This window comes from Emiliania huxleyi, assembly GCF_000372725.1.
Source record: "Emiliania huxleyi CCMP1516 unplaced genomic scaffold EMIHUscaffold_91, whole genome shotgun sequence".
NCBI classification, from domain to species: domain Eukaryota; phylum Haptophyta; order Isochrysidales; family Noelaerhabdaceae; genus Emiliania; species Emiliania huxleyi.
Window position 1 is genome coordinate 346,017 of NW_005195220.1, and position 15,508 is coordinate 361,524.

Here is a 15,508-nt window from a genome sequence, read left to right on the forward strand (position 1 = left end):
GGCGTGGTGCGGTGCGCGCCTGGTTGAGAGCCGCGGGGCCCGTGGCAAGCAGGCTGGGAAGCTTTTGGCCCTCGCGCACGATGTTGCAGATCGCGCCCGCCACCGAGTTGGGCTTCGACTCCCCCGACACCTGGAGGCGAGTGGGGCGGGCGTGAGAGGACTTGCGCGCGGCGCAAGTTTGGCGCGGCGTCGAAAGTGGAGCCTTGAGCTTCGGGTTGTCGGACGCGGCGAGCTCCGAGACAGACGCGCCGCTCATCGTCCCGACCGCCTCTCCCAGCGGCGCCTTGCTCCGCTGGTACGGCGCGCTCGAGCGTGCGCTCGAGCGCCGAGGCGGCCTTCCGCCGCGAACGACTCCGCCGCTCCCGCGGCTGGACTGCTTGATGACGTCGTCGAGAGCCATGTCCACACCTGTGGGCGGGGTGGGTGTCGAGGCGCCGATACCTGGGAAAGTGCGCAGCGAGAGCAGGGCACCGGTCGACATCGAAACACGTATAAGGTCAAGGACTTCGGCGTGTGGGCCGCTGTCGCGTCAAAGTTGCTCGGTCTTTTTTTAGCAATACCTTAATGTTACCAATACCAAACAACTCTAACACTCTAACACTCACACACGTCATCCGCACCGGTCCCACCCCCCCCTTGCTCGGGTATCTTGTTGGCAAATCAGGACACAGAGCTCACAACAAATTCACAGTGGGAGGAAAGCGGCGAGTCGCAATTCCTGGGCTCCTTACGTTTGCGGGCCACATCAATCGGGGTCACAGAAAATTAAAAAAAGAGAAGAAGAAAACGATGCCAAAGGTTGTGCTCCTGCGCCTTGGTTGACGGCCACGCCGGCCGACCCAAGTTTGTGCCCCCCTCGCTGACATCAAGATGTACGCGCTGACCCTGCTCGGCGCCACGGCCTACACGCCCGGCTCCTACGCGCCTCGCCTCTCGCCCGAGGCCGAGGTGCCGCACCACGACCACTCGACCTCCTCATGGCTCCGCGAGGAGCGGGCGAGCCCGCAGGCAAGCACACGCCGCCACCCTTCCACCAGTCCGCTCGCACGGCAGTTCGCGCGCTCCGCCAGCACAGTAGCCCCGTGCCTCCCACGAGGTCAGCTCTCCGCGCGCATCGCTGTGGGACGTGAGTGATGCGGCGACTGCCGTCGGGTCGGAACGGCATGAGGCCAGGGAGGGAGTGGCTACAGAGCCAGCGCGCGCGGCAGTGGACCCAGGCTCCGCGTCGGCGCAGTCACGCCACACACGCACGCTCGCTCACACGCACGGGGCTGAGGCACACCGCCCCGTGCCCCTCTACCACATACTCTGCCGCGCCACCGCCGCCGTCGGCAGCCCTCCGCCTCTCCTCACGCCTTGCTCCTCTCGCGCCCCCCCCCCCCCCCCAACCCCTTCGTCTCCCGCCTCCCCGTCCGGACCGACCAGGCGCGCGTCACCCTCACCGTCGCGCTCCGCGTCGAGGGCGAGGCGCTGAAGCGGCTCGAGTCGACCTTTTGGGCGGTCTCGACCCCTGGCGACCCGGAGTACGGCCAGCGCCCTCCTCCGACGGCCAAGAGACGACCTCTACGGAGAGTTGGTTGTGAGTGACGAGCCGATGGTCGAGGTAGGCAAGCACCTCTCCAACGACCAGGTGACCGCCCTGCTCAACGTGAGCCACGAGCGCGTCTCCGCCGCAGCCCGTATTTCTTTTTTTGGCGGAGGTATCTCTTTTTTCTCTAGGTGAGCCACGAGCGCGTCTCCGCCGCCGCCGTATTTCTTTTTTCGGCACAGGTATCTCTTTTTTCTCTAGGTGAGCCACGAGCGCGTCTCCGCCGCCGGACGTATTTCTTTTTTCGGGACAGGTATCTCTTTTTCTCTAGGTGAGCCACGAGCGCGTCTCCGCCGCGTCGCATCACTTCGCCGCCGCCGGCGCCGAGGTGACCGTCGCGCCAAACCGCGACATGCTCACCGTCGTGATGACGGCGGCGGAGGCGGAGGCGCTGCTCTCCGCTCGCCTCCACTGGTACCGCCACTCCCGCGTCAAGGCTGCGCCGCGGCTGCTGCGCGCTGCCGCAGGGTACTCGCTCGACGCATCGGTGGCTCAGCACGTTTCGCTCGTCGGCGAGCTGTGGTCCAGCTCCCGCACATCGGCCAGAGTTGTCTCTTTTCGCAGCCCGAGTGTCTTCTCCTAGGCGAGCTGGTCCAGTTCCCGCACATCGCCGAGAAGGCGACCACCGACGCGGCCGAACCCGCCTCCTCCTTCTCCGCCGCCGCCGGCGAGGAATGGCCAAAGGGGTGCGCGGCGGCGCAGTGCGACAACTTTGTCACGCCCGCAGTGCTGGCGATGCGGTACAAGATCCCCGCCGCCGCCGCGAGCGGCAGCACGGCTAGCTCGATGGCGGTGGCCGAGTACCAGGGGCAGTACTACAAGACGTCCGACCTGGCCACGTTTGGCGAGAGCTGCAAGGTTGACGTCTCGATCAAGGAGACCATCGGAGGGGACCTGCCCGTCGCGGGCGTCGAGGCGGAGCTCGAAGAAGAACGAAAGAAAACAGCCGGCCCAAGGGAGGGATGGGGGGACGGCACGCCGCCACCACACACAGGGAGAGTAGCTCGACATCGAGTACGTCGGCAGGGGGTCGTTCTGCTCGCTGCCTTTCTCTTTTGTGCCCGACGTCTTTCTTGTCTCCCTCTAGGCAGAGCTCGACATCTCCCCATATCTCCCCATATCTCCCCATATCTCCCCATATCTCCCCATATCTCCTCTAGGCAGAGCTCGACATCGAGTACATCAAGGCGGTGGCCCCGGCGGTACCGCTGGCCGTGGCGGTAACCGCTCGCGCGGCTCTCTTGTCTTTCCACGCCGGCGTCTCGGTCTTCAGGTGCCGCTGACCGTCGTGTACAACTCGCAGTACTCGCTCCTCGCCTGGGCGAGGCAGATCTCGTCGCTCGAGAACCCGCCCCTGGTCCACTCGTCTCGTACGGCGACGAGTGTCCTTGTTTCCGTTGCGCGCACCGTGTCTTCTGTGTTAGGTCCACTCGGTCTCATACGGCAACGACGAGAAGCAGCAGGTGTCGGCCGAGTACATGCAGACGGCGAACACCGCCTTCATGAAGGCGGGCGTGCGCGGCCTCTCCTCGGGTAGTCTCGGGTAAGCTCGGGTAAGCTCGGGTAATCCTTCATGAAGGCGGGCGCGCGCGGCCTCTCCATCCTCTTCGCGTCTGGCGACCAGGGCGTCTGCGGGCGCGAGGGCTGCGGGTTCTTCAAGAAGCGAGTCACGCCCCCGCCTGCCGCGGTTCCTGCTCTCCCTCTGCCGCACGCGTGCTTTCTTTCTTAGGCGGTTCAAGCCTGACTTTCCCGCCGCGTCGCCGTACATCACGGCGGTCGGCGGCACAGATTTCGTCACCAAGTCCGTCGTCGGCGACGAGAAGGCGTGGGTGGCGGGCGGCGGAGGCTTCTCCGACGACTTTGCCATCCCCGCCTACCAGGCCGAGGCGGTCGCGGCGTACTTGAGCCAGCCGGACCTCCCTCCCAAGGACATGTGGAACTCGACCGGCCGCGCGTACCCGGACGTGTCGGCGCTCGCCGGCCAGGTACGGCTCGCGTTGCGCCACTCCCCATATCTCCCCATGTCTCCCCATATCTCGCGCAGGTGAACCCTGACTGCGTCGTCTTACGCTAACCCTAACCCTAACCCTAACCCTGACCCTAACCCTAACCCTAACCCTAACCCTAACCCTAACCCTAACCCTGACCCAGGTGAACCCGTACTGCGTCGTCTCGAGCGGCCGCTTCGCCGGCGTCGCGGGCACTTCGGCGGCGTGCCCGGTGGTGGCTGGCATCTTTGCGTTGCTCAACAGCCGGCGCGTCGACAACGGCAAGCCGGCCCTCGGCTTCCTCAACCCGTTCATCTACCAGAACCCGCAAGGCTTCCAGGACGTCACGCAGGGCAAGAACACGGGCGGCATGCAGGAGTACGGCTTCAGCGCCGTCAAGGGCTGGGACGCGGCCACCGGCTTCGGCACGCCCGACTCTGGCGCCGGCCGCGTTTCTTTTTTTCGCGCGGCGGATGTCTGTCCTCTCTCTCTCCCTAGGCACGCCCGACTTTGACGCCCTCGCCGAGGCCGTGGACCAGCTCTGAGGCGGTCCCCGCCGCCGCACTCCCCCGCCGCCGCTGCAAGAGCCGCCGCGGGCGCCGCGTCGCCGACGCCCGCGGGTGGAGTGGGTGGGTGAATGGGGTGCGCTCAGGGGGAGGCGCCTGTCGCCGCCTCCGGAGCCTCTTCCGCCGCCGCGGCCGCCGCTAGGGCCGAGCGGCAAGAGCGGAGCGGCAGGGAGTTCGTGGATTGACGCGTGTGGGACGGAGCGCGGCGACGATTCGACAGACGACACCGGATCCCAAAGAGGGCCGTGAAGTCGAGTGTAGGGAGGAGGAACGTGACTGTTGCGGTGGGATTGCTGTGGGAAGAGGAACCTCGGACGTCGTGTCTGAGTCGCGGTGTGGCTGAGAGCGTGTACTGTGTAGTAGGAGGAGAGACTCGGATTCACGTGAGCTTGCACCAGGCTCCAACCGGAGCGAGCCCACTTGTTTGGCGAATAGGCAACCACACGCAGTGCCCTCCGCCTACACACACACACACACACGCGCGCGCGCGCGCGCGCGCGGTAATGGATTTGCCCCCCCCCGAAAAGAGCCGAACCCGATGGACCGATGGTGGGCGCACGCCCGCGTAGCGGCGGCGCAGGTTCCCTGAGCTGTTCCGACGCGGTCGTGCTAGCGGCTGAGCGAGGCGAGGAGGAGGCGGTGCTGGCGTGGCTCGAGGGCGGCGGGCGGGCCGACGCGACGTACGAGAGAGGCGAGGCGAGCGGCCTCACGCTGCTGATGGGCGCCGCCCGCTACGGCCACGAGCGGTTGGTCGAGTTGCTGCTGCGGCACGGCGCTGAGGTCTGCCAGCAGGACAGCGACGGCGGCACCGCGCTGACGTGCGCCGCCAGCAACGGCCACGAGCGGGTGGTCGAGCTGCTGCTGCGGCACGGCGCGGAGGTCAACCTGCGGAACCGCGACGGCTGGACCGTGCTGATGTGCGCCGCCCGCAATGGCCACGAGCGGGTGGTCGAGCTGCTGCTGCGGCACGGCGCTGAGGTCTGCCAGCAGGACAGCGACGGCGGCACCGCGCTGACGTGCGCCGCCCGCTACGGCCACGAGCGGTTGGTCGAGTTGCTGCTGCGGCACGGCGCTGAGGTCTGCCAGCAGGACAGCGACGGCGGCACCGCGCTGACGTGCGCCGCCAGCAACGGCCACGAGCGGGTGGTCGAGCTGCTGCTGCGGCACGGCGCGGAGATCAACCTGCAGAGTAGCGCAGGCTTCACCTCGCTGATGTACGCCGCCCACCAAGGCCACGAGCAGGTGGTCGACTTGCTGCTGCGGCACGGGGTGAAGATCAACCAGCAGAACAGCGGCGGCTGGACCGCGGTGATGCTCGCCGCCCACCAAGGCCACGAGCAGGTGGTCGACTTGCTGCTGCGGCACGGGGCGAAGATCAACCTGCAGGACAGTAACGGCCTCACCGCGCTGATGGACGCCGCCCGCTGCGGCCGCGAGCAGGTGGTCGAGCTGCTGATTCGGCACGGCGCGGAGGTCGACAAGCAGAACAGCTGCGGCGCTAACGCGCTGATGGCCGCCGCCCGCAACGGCCACGAGCGAGTGGTCGAGCTGCTGCTACAGCACGGCGCTGAGATCAACCTGCAGAGCGGCAGAGGCTACACCCCGCTGATGAACGCCGCCACCAAAGGCCACGAGCGGGTGGTCGAGCTGCTGCTTCGGCGCGGCGCGGAGATCAACCTGCAAGACAGCGACGGCTACACCCCGCTGATGAGCGCCGCCCTCCAAGGCCACCCCGCCGTCGTGCTCCGCCTGCTTCGGGCTGGCGCAGATGCAAAGGCTCGCTCTGCAGACGGCAGGTCCGCGCTGCAGATCGCCAAGGAGCAGGCGGCCGAGGTGCTAGCTACTGCCGACGCCGCCAGTGCTCCTGGAACGGACCACGCCGGGTGCGTGCGCGCTCTCACGGCGCACGCAGCAGCGCTGAGGGAGGCGGAGGCGGCGGAGAAGGCGGCAGAGAAGGCGCTCGAGGCCAAGGGGCGGCGCGAGCAGCGCGAGCGGGAGGCGGCGGCGGCGGCGCGAGAGCGCGAGCGGGCGGCACGACAGCGCGAAGCAGAGCGAGCGGTGGACGAGGCGCGCCGGGCGGCGGATGCGGCGGCGCTGGAGGAGCAGAGGCGAGCCATTGCGGCAGAGGCGGAGGCGAAGCTGGCCGCTGAGCGCGCGGCAGCAGAGGAGGCGCTGCGGGCGAGGGAGGCGGAGAGGCTTGCGGCGGAGGAGGCGCAGCGAGAGGAGCAGCGGGCGGCGGCGGCGGCGCGCAAGGCCGCTCAGGCAGAGGCGGCGCGGCGCGAGAAGGAGGCTGCGGACAGGAGGGCGGAGGAGGAGAAGGCGAGGCAGCGCGCAAAGGCGGCGGAGGCAACGGCGGCCAAGAAGGAGGCCAAGGCGAAGAAGAAGGAGGCCAAGAGGGCGCCGTCTGCCTGCACGCTCGAGGAGGAGCGGAGGGCGAAGGCTGCGGCAGAGCTTCGCGCGCAGGAGGAGAGGGCGGCGCAGCTGGCTGCTGAGCAGGAGGCGGCGAGGCGAGCGGAGCGCGAGGCGGCTGAGCTAGCGGGTGCGGCGGAGCAGGCGGCGCTGCGCGAGGATGCGGAGCTGGCAGAGGCGCTGCGCCGGTCAGAGGCGGATGCGGAGGAGGCGCTGGTGCGTCGGGTGTCGCGGTGCGGGGAGGCGGTGAGCAGCGAGTCGACCGGCGGCGGCGGGGACTTGCCGCGGCGTGTCGAGCGGCTGGAGGCGAGCCTCGGCGCGGCGACCGAGGGTAGGCTCGAGGAGCGGGTCAGCGCTATCGAGCGCTTGATCGGGCCAGAGGCGGGAGAGGCGGCGGAGCAGCATCTGCCAGTCACCGACCCGCTTGCAGCCGTCTCACTAGCGGACGCCGGCCTCGACACGGGGCGGCCGGCTGCCCCCGAGTCCACGATGGGGGGAGAGACCACGTGCATCGTGTGTTTCGCGAGAGTCAAGTCGCATGCTGCGGTTCCGTGCGGGCACTTGTGTGCTTGCGGGCCATGCTCTGAGCTGATGGGGGAGTGCCCTTACTGCCGCGAGCCAGTGATGATGTGGATGGTTCCGCGTCCGGTCTAGAGATAGGTGGCTTGCGTTCGGCTGTTGTTGCCCCTCGGATCCCCCCAGCGGCCGGTCTTCCGACACACCCTGTACAAACCGTTTAGCTCTTTAGGCGACCACGGCAGTACGAGTCAGTTTTGAATGGGATGAGTCATGAGAGGCATGCGCCATGCAGATGATACTTAGGGCGTCTCGTAGCAGCGGCGTCCGGACTACGGTGTGCAGGCACGGCAGCAGAGATGCGTCGAGCCTTCTTGCCCCATGCTTCGGGCCTTCTTGCGGGCGCGGTGGGCGCAAACGTATCCCAAAGCAGGCCCTCTTAGATGTCCACCGCGGTGCGCATGTAGCGCGGGTTTGTCACCCACATCCCAAAGTTGTCGGGAAACGAGCGAGCAGCCACCTCGACCGATGCGGAGTACTCGTCCAGCTCGTCGCTGAGCACGTGCAGCGACGCCTGGAACTTGGCAAAGACCTCGGCCAGCGCCGCCCGCTGCGCCGCGCTTGTCGCCGGGAAGAGGTACGACCAGTCGTTGGGCCCGCCCGGCGTGGCGAGCAGATAGGGAGTGGTCGAGCTCGTCAGACACATGAGGGTCGCCTGCCGCATCGCGAGCTGCTTGGTCCCGCTGAGCCGCCCCTTTGGCCACGAGAAGGCGGCAAACGAGACGTCCTGCGCGAGCGAGCCGACATTGCCGACGACGTTGTGCTCAAGCGCGACAAAGGTGATGAGGCGGGCGAGGATCCTGCGCACGTAGTCGCGCGCCTCCGTTGGGCTGCCATTTGCCACGGCAGCCACCGCAGCCGCGTCACCATGGCTCTCGCTGAGGTGAGACAGCCACGCCCACACCTCGTCGCACGGCTCCCCGGCGGCGGACGGCTGCTGCGGGATGCCGTCGGGGTAGAAGCTCTCGAGGTACTCGCCCGCGAATGCGCTCGCCGCCGCCTCGAACTGTTTGCGGCTCTGCGTGTACTTGGAGCAATAGGGCGGGGCGACCTCCTCGGCCGCGAGAGGAGGGAGGCAGCCGCTGCGCTTGGAGGCGGGGAGGCACTCTCGCACGGCGTGCCAAGCCTGCTGCAGGCCGAGCTCCGTGAAGGCAAAGGCGCGGCCGACGGTTGAGTGCGGCAGGACGAGGGCCTGCCGCGCCCACGCGTTGATGGTGATGTTGCCGTAGATAGGAGGACGGCACGCAGGGAAACGCCCTTTTAGCAATTCTTTATATTTGTACCTGTGTTAGTACCAGTGCGCGCCAGTCCCGTGCCTAGTGTCGTGCGAGGGATCTTTGTTGTAAAATTCTTTTTCGCACGCGCGCGCGGTAGTGTACCTGTGTTAGTGCCAGTGCGCGCGAGTCGCTGGAAAAATTCTTTTTCGAGAGGTCGAGCGAAACAGCCACCAGTTACAACCGTCGAGCGCCTCAGCTGGCCCCGTCCGCGGTGGGTCTATGCTCGACCTAGATTCGTGCGATGGCCGCCACCAACTTCGCTTCAAGGTCGGCGATCACGTCCTCTGCTTTGCAGGTAAGGACTCCTCCCCATGGTCGCCCATGGTGGCTGCCTCCGAGTGGAGGCATGCAGTGGTGGTGCAGCTCTGGTTTCGAGATGAAGAGTTCGAGGCCAACAAGATAGCCGCCTACCAGGTGCACAACCGAGTAGTCGCCGGCAGTCGTTAAAAAGATCGGCGCAGCCACGCACAAATTTACCCAACAAGCAAGCTGCCCCTTCACTCATGCGCGCGATTGCGACGACCCGCAGGTGAAGGAACTTGGAGGGGGATACCGTTACGCACCCAACGACACCGACGACTGCATCCGCTTGCTAGATACGGGCGGCCGCGGCCCTTCTTCGTGCAACAACAACCGCGACCTTGTTACTTCGGTGGTCCACAGCATCTCCGGATATTCATCTGTCGACGAACTCCTTCGCGGGATCGCCGACAGCCCCTCGGAAGAGGAGTTCGAGCTCGTGGACGATCTCGTGCGGTTTGTGCCTGAGAGCCGCAGCGCGATGGTGCAGCCAAATTCCATCTTGTCCCTGTGCGAGCTGTTGCGGGGAGAGGATGCCTCGATACGGATCAAATTCACTTTGGCTGAACTCATCGAGCCCCTTTGTGATGGTTCGGACGACCGCTGCAGCGCTCTCTGCAAGGCAGGAGCTGCGGAGCTGCTGATTCGCTTAGTATGGGAGGCTGCGCATTACCCTTGCAGGTGCTGCGGGGCTCGAGCCTCTTATTCGTCTCTCGCCGCGCTGTCTGCCCTTGCAGCGAGTCCAGTATGTGCTGTGGCCGTCATCGGGGCGGGCGCTCTGGCCATGCTTGATGCGCTGCTGTTGAAGAGCCATAGAAAGGAGGAGGAGGAGGGGAGGAGGGAGTGCGCGGTCCGCCTGCTCGCCGCTCTTGCGGCCCCCGAGTCTGCAACTGCAATCACCGCAAGCGCCTCCGCTCTGGCCTCGTCGGAGGCAATCCCCCCGCTGGTTTCGATGCTCGGTTGCGCTTACGATGGCGCGGACGAGATGGCCGCGAGGCTGCTCTGCAGCCTCTCCAAGTGCCCAGCTGTCCGAGGTGCCGTCAAGAGCTCGGGGGCCGTCCCACGGCTGTTGGCGCTGCAGAAGGGTGGGGGCAAGGCGGCTCGGCGGGCAGCCTTTGCTGCGCTAGCACATCTGAAGCGTAAGGCGGAGGCGGACGACACCAAGGAGAACGCCGTCGATATCGCCGAAGCCGAGAGGGTGGCCAGAGAGGCCGAGAAGGCACTCCTGCAGGAGGTCGCCCTTCAGGAGGAGGAGAAGCAGGCGGAACCGCAGCGGCGGAGTGCCCGTAATAAGGCCAAGCGGGAGAAGAATCGACAGAAGGTCGGCATGAAGAAGCACCGAAAGCGCGGCAGTCACGCGGACGTCGAAGCGGGCGCCGCCCTCGATGGCATCTCCGAGGAGGCTGGCGACGAGTCGGACAAGGCATCGACATCAGGCGATGAGATTCCGGCGGCACCCTCTTCGAAGGAGCAGGAGGAGTTTGGTATGCAGCGGCATGAGGCTGAGCTCGCGGCGCTAGAGGCGGAGCGAAAGGCGCGCGAGGAGGCGGCGGCGGCGGCGGCGGCGCGCGAACAGGAAACTAGGTGCCGCGTCGCAGAGCTGGTGCCCTCATTCGAGCCGGTGCCTAGTTGCGCCGCGACCCGCATTCACCCTGCTGGCATGCGCGTAGGAGCGTGCTGCGCTTGACAGCGGGGCGTCCCAGGCTTTCCAAGTGCTAGCACCTTCAAGGCCGCTCACTTTGCCAGCCAAGGTGAAGACCTCGCGCGTGCACGGCTCACTCCTCGCGCCTCTGTTCAGCCTGTTTGCCTCGCGATCGCCTCAGGTCGAACGGATCCGTTCCACACTCGGGCTACCGACAGGGAACCTCTCGCAAGTGCTCCGCTCCGCCCACGCGGTCTTGTTGAGCAGCAGCGCGCCGCTAGAGGGCGGTCTCATCCAGCAGGCGGACCGGCAGCTTGCGCTGCTCGGCTTGACTGCGAGTTGAGATCTTCTTCTTCTTGTTCTGGTCTGCCACTCTGAAACTCGACTGCACAGAGCCGCGCCATCACACCCCGCTCCCCGGGGGGCCGCTGGTGAGTGGTGTGAGCGACCCGCCCGGTCTGAACTAAACCGGTCATGGACTCTCATGGCGCGGACAGCTGTGGAGCATGAACGATGGAGGGCACCCCTTTCTCTCGTCGTGTTTTTATGTTCTAGCTCTCTCACCGCGAGACGCGAGAGAGCAAATGTGACATGTGTGTTATCTCTGGGCGGAGACCATGCAGTCGTCCGAGGACTGAGGTCCGTGTTTTGAGAGGCCCTTTTGCTCTCGTGCGTCAGTGTAAATGCGGGGTAAGGAGCAAAGGCGGTCACACTGCCGCCCCGCGCTCGACCTCCGCATCCCTCCGCATGAGGTCGTGCGCTTCGCGCAGCACCCCCCTGAAGTCGGCCGCGCTCATGCCCATCGAGCCGAGGAAGCCGTCCGTCTGCTCCACAAACTCGCGGTTGAGCGCGCCCATCAGCGAGAAGCGGGCGAAGAAGGTGTCCCACCTAGGTCACCCCCCCCGTGCCATCGACGTGTCATGGACGTGGCAGACGCGCACGAGCACGCGCGGAGGGGGGTGTCCCACCGCTCCTCCACCGCCTCGAGCGCGTCGAGGAAGGCGAGCTTGCCGAGTGGATCGTATCCGCCGTAGCTCTCGCCCATCTGGACCAGCGCCGCGTGGTCGCGGCAGAGCTTCTCGTACCTAGAAGAGACGGCAGTCACTCAGAGAAGACGAACGCCGGCAGCCGGCCGCGGAAGACCTGTCCCGCACTCCGCCCGCACCACCTCGCTCTCAAAGGCCGCCTCCTCCCCGCTGAAGGGCGTCGCCGTCACCGCCTAATCTCGGGCGACCTCGCTCAACCTCGCGTGATCGCCACGCTGAAGGGCGTCGCCGCCACCGCCTGCGCGCTCGTCAGCTGCGACATCATATTCGCCTATGGGGTCCCGGGCCGATCTCGCGTCATCTCGGCCGATCTCGGCCCCTCCCGCCCGTGCGGCGTCATGTCTGCCTGCCCCGACGCCGCCTGCTGGGCGGGCGAGCTGAGGTAACGGGCGGTCTCCACACACCCCGCGGTGCGTCTAGGCAGGGCCAGGCAGCCCTCGCGACTCCACGCCCAGGCAGGCGAGAAGCTGGCATGGACTGCAGTGTCGAACCTGCTTGGCGGCGAGCCGGTCGAGGTCCACTCCCGGCGGAGGAGGGCGAGGCATCCCTCCCGTCGCAAAGGCCTTCATGTTGTCCGCCTGCAGCGTGGGCGAACTCATTCCTTAGTTATTGATTCATTGAGCCTGCGGCGTGGGCCAACTCGTTCATGAATTAATTATTAATTGAGCCCACGGCGTGGGCGAACTCGTTACGCAATTCGTTATTAATTGAGCCTGCGGCGTGGGCGAACTCGTTACTTAATTCGTTATTAATTGAGCCTGCGGCGTGGGCGAGGAGGAGAGTGCTCGGAGCACCGCGCGGGTGCGGCGGCTGCGAATAGCGTGACGGCCGCTAAAGGCAGCTTGAAGGGCCGTCCGCTAAGCGTGTCGCTGAGTTGCCGACGTGTACCACTACGACCCGAGAGGAGCCGCACTCGCCTGCCACCGCATCATCGCGCCCACCGACTCCAGCGACTCGCCTTGCCGCTCGGACCACGCCGCCGTCACCTTGAAGTACTCGCGGCTCTGGAAGTCGTCGGCGAGCCGCATGCGCGCCAGCATCCGCTGCCACTGCTGCTCCGCCTCGTACAGGTCCTCCGCCATCTGCCCCACCTTTTGCGGGTCGGGCGAGCCGCCCATGCTCATCTCGAGCTGTAGCCGAGACATCTCCTCGGCAAAGCGCGGCATCTTGCTGCCTGTGAGCTCGCCCATCGCCACGCCGAGCGGCCCATTCTCCGCGCAGGTGGTTGAACGGAACGGGCAGAACGGGCCGATGGGCGTGACAAAGCCGCTCGCAGCGATGGCGCAGCAGCGCCGCGAGCCACCGGCAGGGCGCGTGCCATACGACTGCGTGTGTCCTATCGCGATGAGGCCGTCCGCGCCGAGCCAGAGCAGGGCGGTGATGGCGCTTTTGAGGAGCGGCATATGTACCAGAGCCGGGGCGCTCGAAAAAGAAAACAGGCTGCCCCCAAGGCCCCCTGGGCCGCTGCGGGTTTTGGAGTTATGCTTTGGCACAGCTTCGGCGATGGCGGCCCCTCTCTGGGGCTTGCATAGGCGGGGAGTCTCCCTCGCTGGTCTCCTCATTCCCTTTTTTCTTTTTCTTTTGAGCTGGGTGTGCCGCCGCGCGGCGCTCGCGCGGCGGCGGTGTGTGTGTGTGTGTGGTGGTGGTGGTGGTGGGGGGGGGGGGGGGGGGGGGGCTCGGGGGCGCGCAGGACAGAGGCTCGGCGATCATCGGCTCGCCGAGGGGGGAATGAGGAGGGGGGATGGGCGGTCGGCGTCGAGTAGAGCGGCAGGCGCGTACGGGGTAGCCGTCACTTTCCTGCCTCACAAGGGCGGGGCTGTCCCGGAAAGTGAGAGACGCCGGGCAGCGTGGCGCATCATTGAACCCTCCCATACGTGCTCGTGCTCCTCCTACGCTGTCCCATCTCCTCATCTCTTTCCCACCTAGGCGGGGCGGGGGTTGGGGAGGGGAGGGGACGGTCGACTGGGCCGGTCGCTCGACCCGATTCTACTCTACTCTCAGTCTACCATTCATGGACAATAGTGTCTGTGACGGCGGTCACATTCACAGCGAGGTCAGTTCACAGCCGAGCCAACGATCCTGACACGCTCCACTTTCACGGCCCCGCCGCGGCTCGAGCAAGGTCTATGGCGATCGACATCTTGCCAGCTGTGGCTTGCCCGTCTACCGCTACCGCGCCTACTAGATACAGTCGCCCCTCCCGCCCACGCCGGCGACTGTCTGAGGTGCAGTTGACATCTGGATGACTGCGCATAATGGGGTTGACCCGCCGCGCAGCAACCCGATGTTCACGATTTAGGTTTCCGTCGAGTGACGAGTCTCGTCCGAGACGTCTAGTCTCATCCCGCCTCGTGGCATACCTGTTCTAGTGTGTCATGGTGTCCCAGTGGTGTTCTCGTGTGTGGGGGAGGCTCAGCAGCCCACCACCAGGGAGGTTTCGTCAGTCTCGGCGTCGCATCTGCCGCGCCGAGATTCGACGGACCGAAGGGGTAGAGGCTAGCGCTCTCTGTCGAGAGACGCGCATTACTCAAGACAATAATTACTACATCATGCACGACCTCGAGCGTGCAACGCCGCACAGTGCTCAGGGTTCGAGCAGGTGCAGGCGAGTGGAGGGGCCCCTGGCAGAGCAAGAACTGCGTCTGACAAATCTTTCACGAAGAGAAGAATTCTTCGCCACAAGCCCGCGCTGCGCCAGACGGCATCGATGTCGAGCTCGGACGACGACGCGCCCGCTGGGCTCGGCGCGCGCGGCCGCAAGCGCTCGCGCAAGGCCTCCGACGACGCCATGCTCGGTGTGTTTGGCGACTCGTCCGAGGACGAGGGCGGCGGCGGCGGCGGCGGCCGTGGCGGCGGGCGAGGCGGCCGTGAGCGCGAGAGCAAGCGGCCGCTCGCCGAGAAGCCCGTCAGCTTTGCCAAGGCGGCCGCGCCCTCCGCGCCGCCGCCGCCGGCTCCGGCGCCGGCGGCGGTGGCGCCGGCCGACAAGGCGCCTCCCAGTCGGCCGTCGCGCGGAGGGCTGGGCTCGGGCGGGGCGAAGCCGCTGCCGGCGGAGAAGGTGGACAAGGAGTTTGGCGCCTTCGAGGCCCACTCCAAGGGGATCGGCTCCCGGCTCCTCTCCAAGATGGGGTGGAAGCCCGGGCAGGGCATCGGCAAGGCGGGCGGCGGCGTGGTGAACCCGCTCGAGCAAAAGCTGCGTCCAAACTCAATGGGGCTGGGGTACGGCGGGTTTAAGGAGACGACTTCGAAGGCGAAGGCGCAGCAGGCGCGCATCCTCCACGGCGACGGCGCCGCCGACCCCCCGCCCTCGGGCGCCGAGCTCGACCGCGCCAACGCCGCGGCGGCGCCGCGCCGGGACAACTGGCGGCGCGGCGAGCGGCGCGAGCTCAAGGTGCGGTCGGCGCAGCAGCTGATGGCCGAGTGGGAGGGGAAGGCGAGGCCGCAGAGGGGCGCCCCCGCGGAGGCTGGAGCGGCAGTCGTCGACATGCGCGGACCCCAGCCCCGCGTCCACGCCTCTCTGGCCGACGCGGACGCGGCGGCGGCGGCGGCGGGGGAGGAGGCGGAGGCGGCGGCGGGGATGCTTCCGGAGCTTCGGCACAACATGCGGATGCTGGTGGAGCTGTCCGAGGTGTCCGGCACGCCGCAGACAGCACGCACCACGCCACCCACACTCGACGGGCGCGAGCACACGCGGTACGGCTCTAGCGCGTGCCGCTAGGTCCGGATGCAGCAGACGCACCGCAAGCTGCGCGCAGAGCGCGACGCGATGCGCTCCTACTCCGCGCGGCGGGACGCGCACGCCGCGGCGGCGCGCCAGACAGCCACGCGGCTCGAGGCGATCGAGGAGGTCCAGGCGGCGCTACGCCGGTGCGTGGCCGGCGCCAAAGCCGTCCGCCAAGCCCAGCTCTCCTCCGCTGCGCCCGGCGGCGGCGGCGGCGGCGGCGGCGGCGGCGGCGGCGGCGGCGGCGGCGGCGGCGGCGCGGCTTCTTCTGCCGCCGAGGCGTCGCTCGCGGCGTGGGCGGAGGAGTGGGGCAAGCTGCGGCGGGCCCACCCTGAGGAGTGGAGCGTGCACAAGCTACACGAGGTCGCACTCGCACACGCACACGCACACACACACAA

The 15,508-nt window shown here is 67.1% G+C and overlaps 6 protein-coding genes across 6 annotated transcripts in view; 4 read left to right on the top strand and 2 right to left on the bottom strand.

Moving 5' to 3' along the window:
* The window catches only part of EMIHUDRAFT_439052 (hypothetical protein), a gene marked incomplete at its 3' end in the record, with an annotated part of 3,587 nt that extends 3,073 nt beyond the window's left edge, over positions 1–514 (bottom strand). Inside the window, exons 1-3 of the mRNA XM_005757382.1 lie at positions 472–514; positions 203–408; positions 13–130 (exon numbers count right to left, since the gene is read on the bottom strand). The remainder of the gene's footprint in view (positions 1–12; positions 131–202; positions 409–471) is intronic.
* A 1,084-nt stretch (positions 515–1,598) lies between these two features.
* EMIHUDRAFT_360083 (hypothetical protein) lies at positions 1,599–4,535 on the top strand. The gene is given in 12 exon segments (XM_005757383.1): positions 1,599–1,676; positions 1,749–1,769; positions 1,842–2,100; positions 2,172–2,507; positions 2,753–2,790; positions 2,862–2,945; positions 3,013–3,109; positions 3,181–3,250; positions 3,318–3,573; positions 3,740–4,016; positions 4,090–4,421; positions 4,433–4,535. 9 exon segments carry the CDS (start codon positions 1,941–1,943, stop codon positions 4,119–4,121), a joined length of 1,350 nt encoding a protein of 449 aa, XP_005757440.1. The 5' UTR covers positions 1,599–1,676; positions 1,749–1,769; positions 1,842–1,940; the 3' UTR covers positions 4,122–4,421; positions 4,433–4,535.
* Positions 4,536–4,680: 145 nt separating this feature from the next.
* EMIHUDRAFT_220495 (hypothetical protein) lies at positions 4,681–7,205 on the top strand (the record flags this gene model as incomplete). Its single annotated transcript, XM_005757384.1, has 2 exons — positions 4,681–4,722; positions 6,564–7,205. The coding sequence occupies 2 exons, from the start codon at positions 4,681–4,683 to the stop codon at positions 7,203–7,205; spliced, it is 684 nt and encodes a 227-aa protein (XP_005757441.1).
* Positions 7,206–8,780: 1,575 nt separating this feature from the next.
* EMIHUDRAFT_220497 (hypothetical protein) lies at positions 8,781–10,689 on the top strand (the record flags this gene model as incomplete). The annotated part of the gene is made up of 4 exons (XM_005757385.1): positions 8,781–8,787; positions 8,950–10,188; positions 10,408–10,455; positions 10,565–10,689. The coding sequence occupies 4 exons, from the start codon at positions 8,781–8,783 to the stop codon at positions 10,687–10,689; spliced, it is 1,419 nt and encodes a 472-aa protein (XP_005757442.1).
* A 364-nt stretch (positions 10,690–11,053) lies between these two features.
* Positions 11,054–12,806, bottom strand: EMIHUDRAFT_453743 (hypothetical protein; the record flags this gene model as incomplete). Its single annotated transcript, XM_005757386.1, has 8 exons — positions 12,306–12,806; positions 12,065–12,105; positions 11,884–11,970; positions 11,739–11,753; positions 11,628–11,663; positions 11,501–11,565; positions 11,315–11,431; positions 11,054–11,234 (listed from the first exon to the last, which is right to left on the bottom strand). Exons 1-8 carry the CDS (start codon positions 12,793–12,795, stop codon positions 11,054–11,056), a joined length of 1,032 nt encoding a protein of 343 aa, XP_005757443.1. The 5' UTR covers positions 12,796–12,806.
* A 1,293-nt stretch (positions 12,807–14,099) lies between these two features.
* The window catches only part of EMIHUDRAFT_107468 (hypothetical protein), a gene marked incomplete at both ends in the record, with an annotated part of 8,084 nt that continues 6,675 nt past the window's right edge, over positions 14,100–15,508 (top strand). Inside the window, 2 exons of the mRNA XM_005757387.1 lie at positions 14,100–15,017; positions 15,108–15,473. Of these exons, the coding sequence (XP_005757444.1) occupies positions 14,100–15,017; positions 15,108–15,473 (1,284 nt within the window). The remainder of the gene's footprint in view (positions 15,018–15,107; positions 15,474–15,508) is intronic.

Excerpts from the sequence above, each read along its gene's own strand:
- EMIHUDRAFT_360083 (XM_005757383.1), top strand. The coding sequence starts at position 1,941 with ATGCTCACCGTCGTGATGACGGCGGCGGAGGCGGAGGCGCTGCTCTCC. Across the intron at positions 2,791-2,861 it reads TCAAGGCGGTGGCCCCGGCG|GTGCCGCTGACCGTCGTGTA; the intron begins GTACCGCTGGCC and ends CTCGGTCTTCAG. Across the intron at positions 3,574-3,739 it reads TGTCGGCGCTCGCCGGCCAG|GTGAACCCGTACTGCGTCGT; the intron begins GTACGGCTCGCG and ends ACCCTGACCCAG.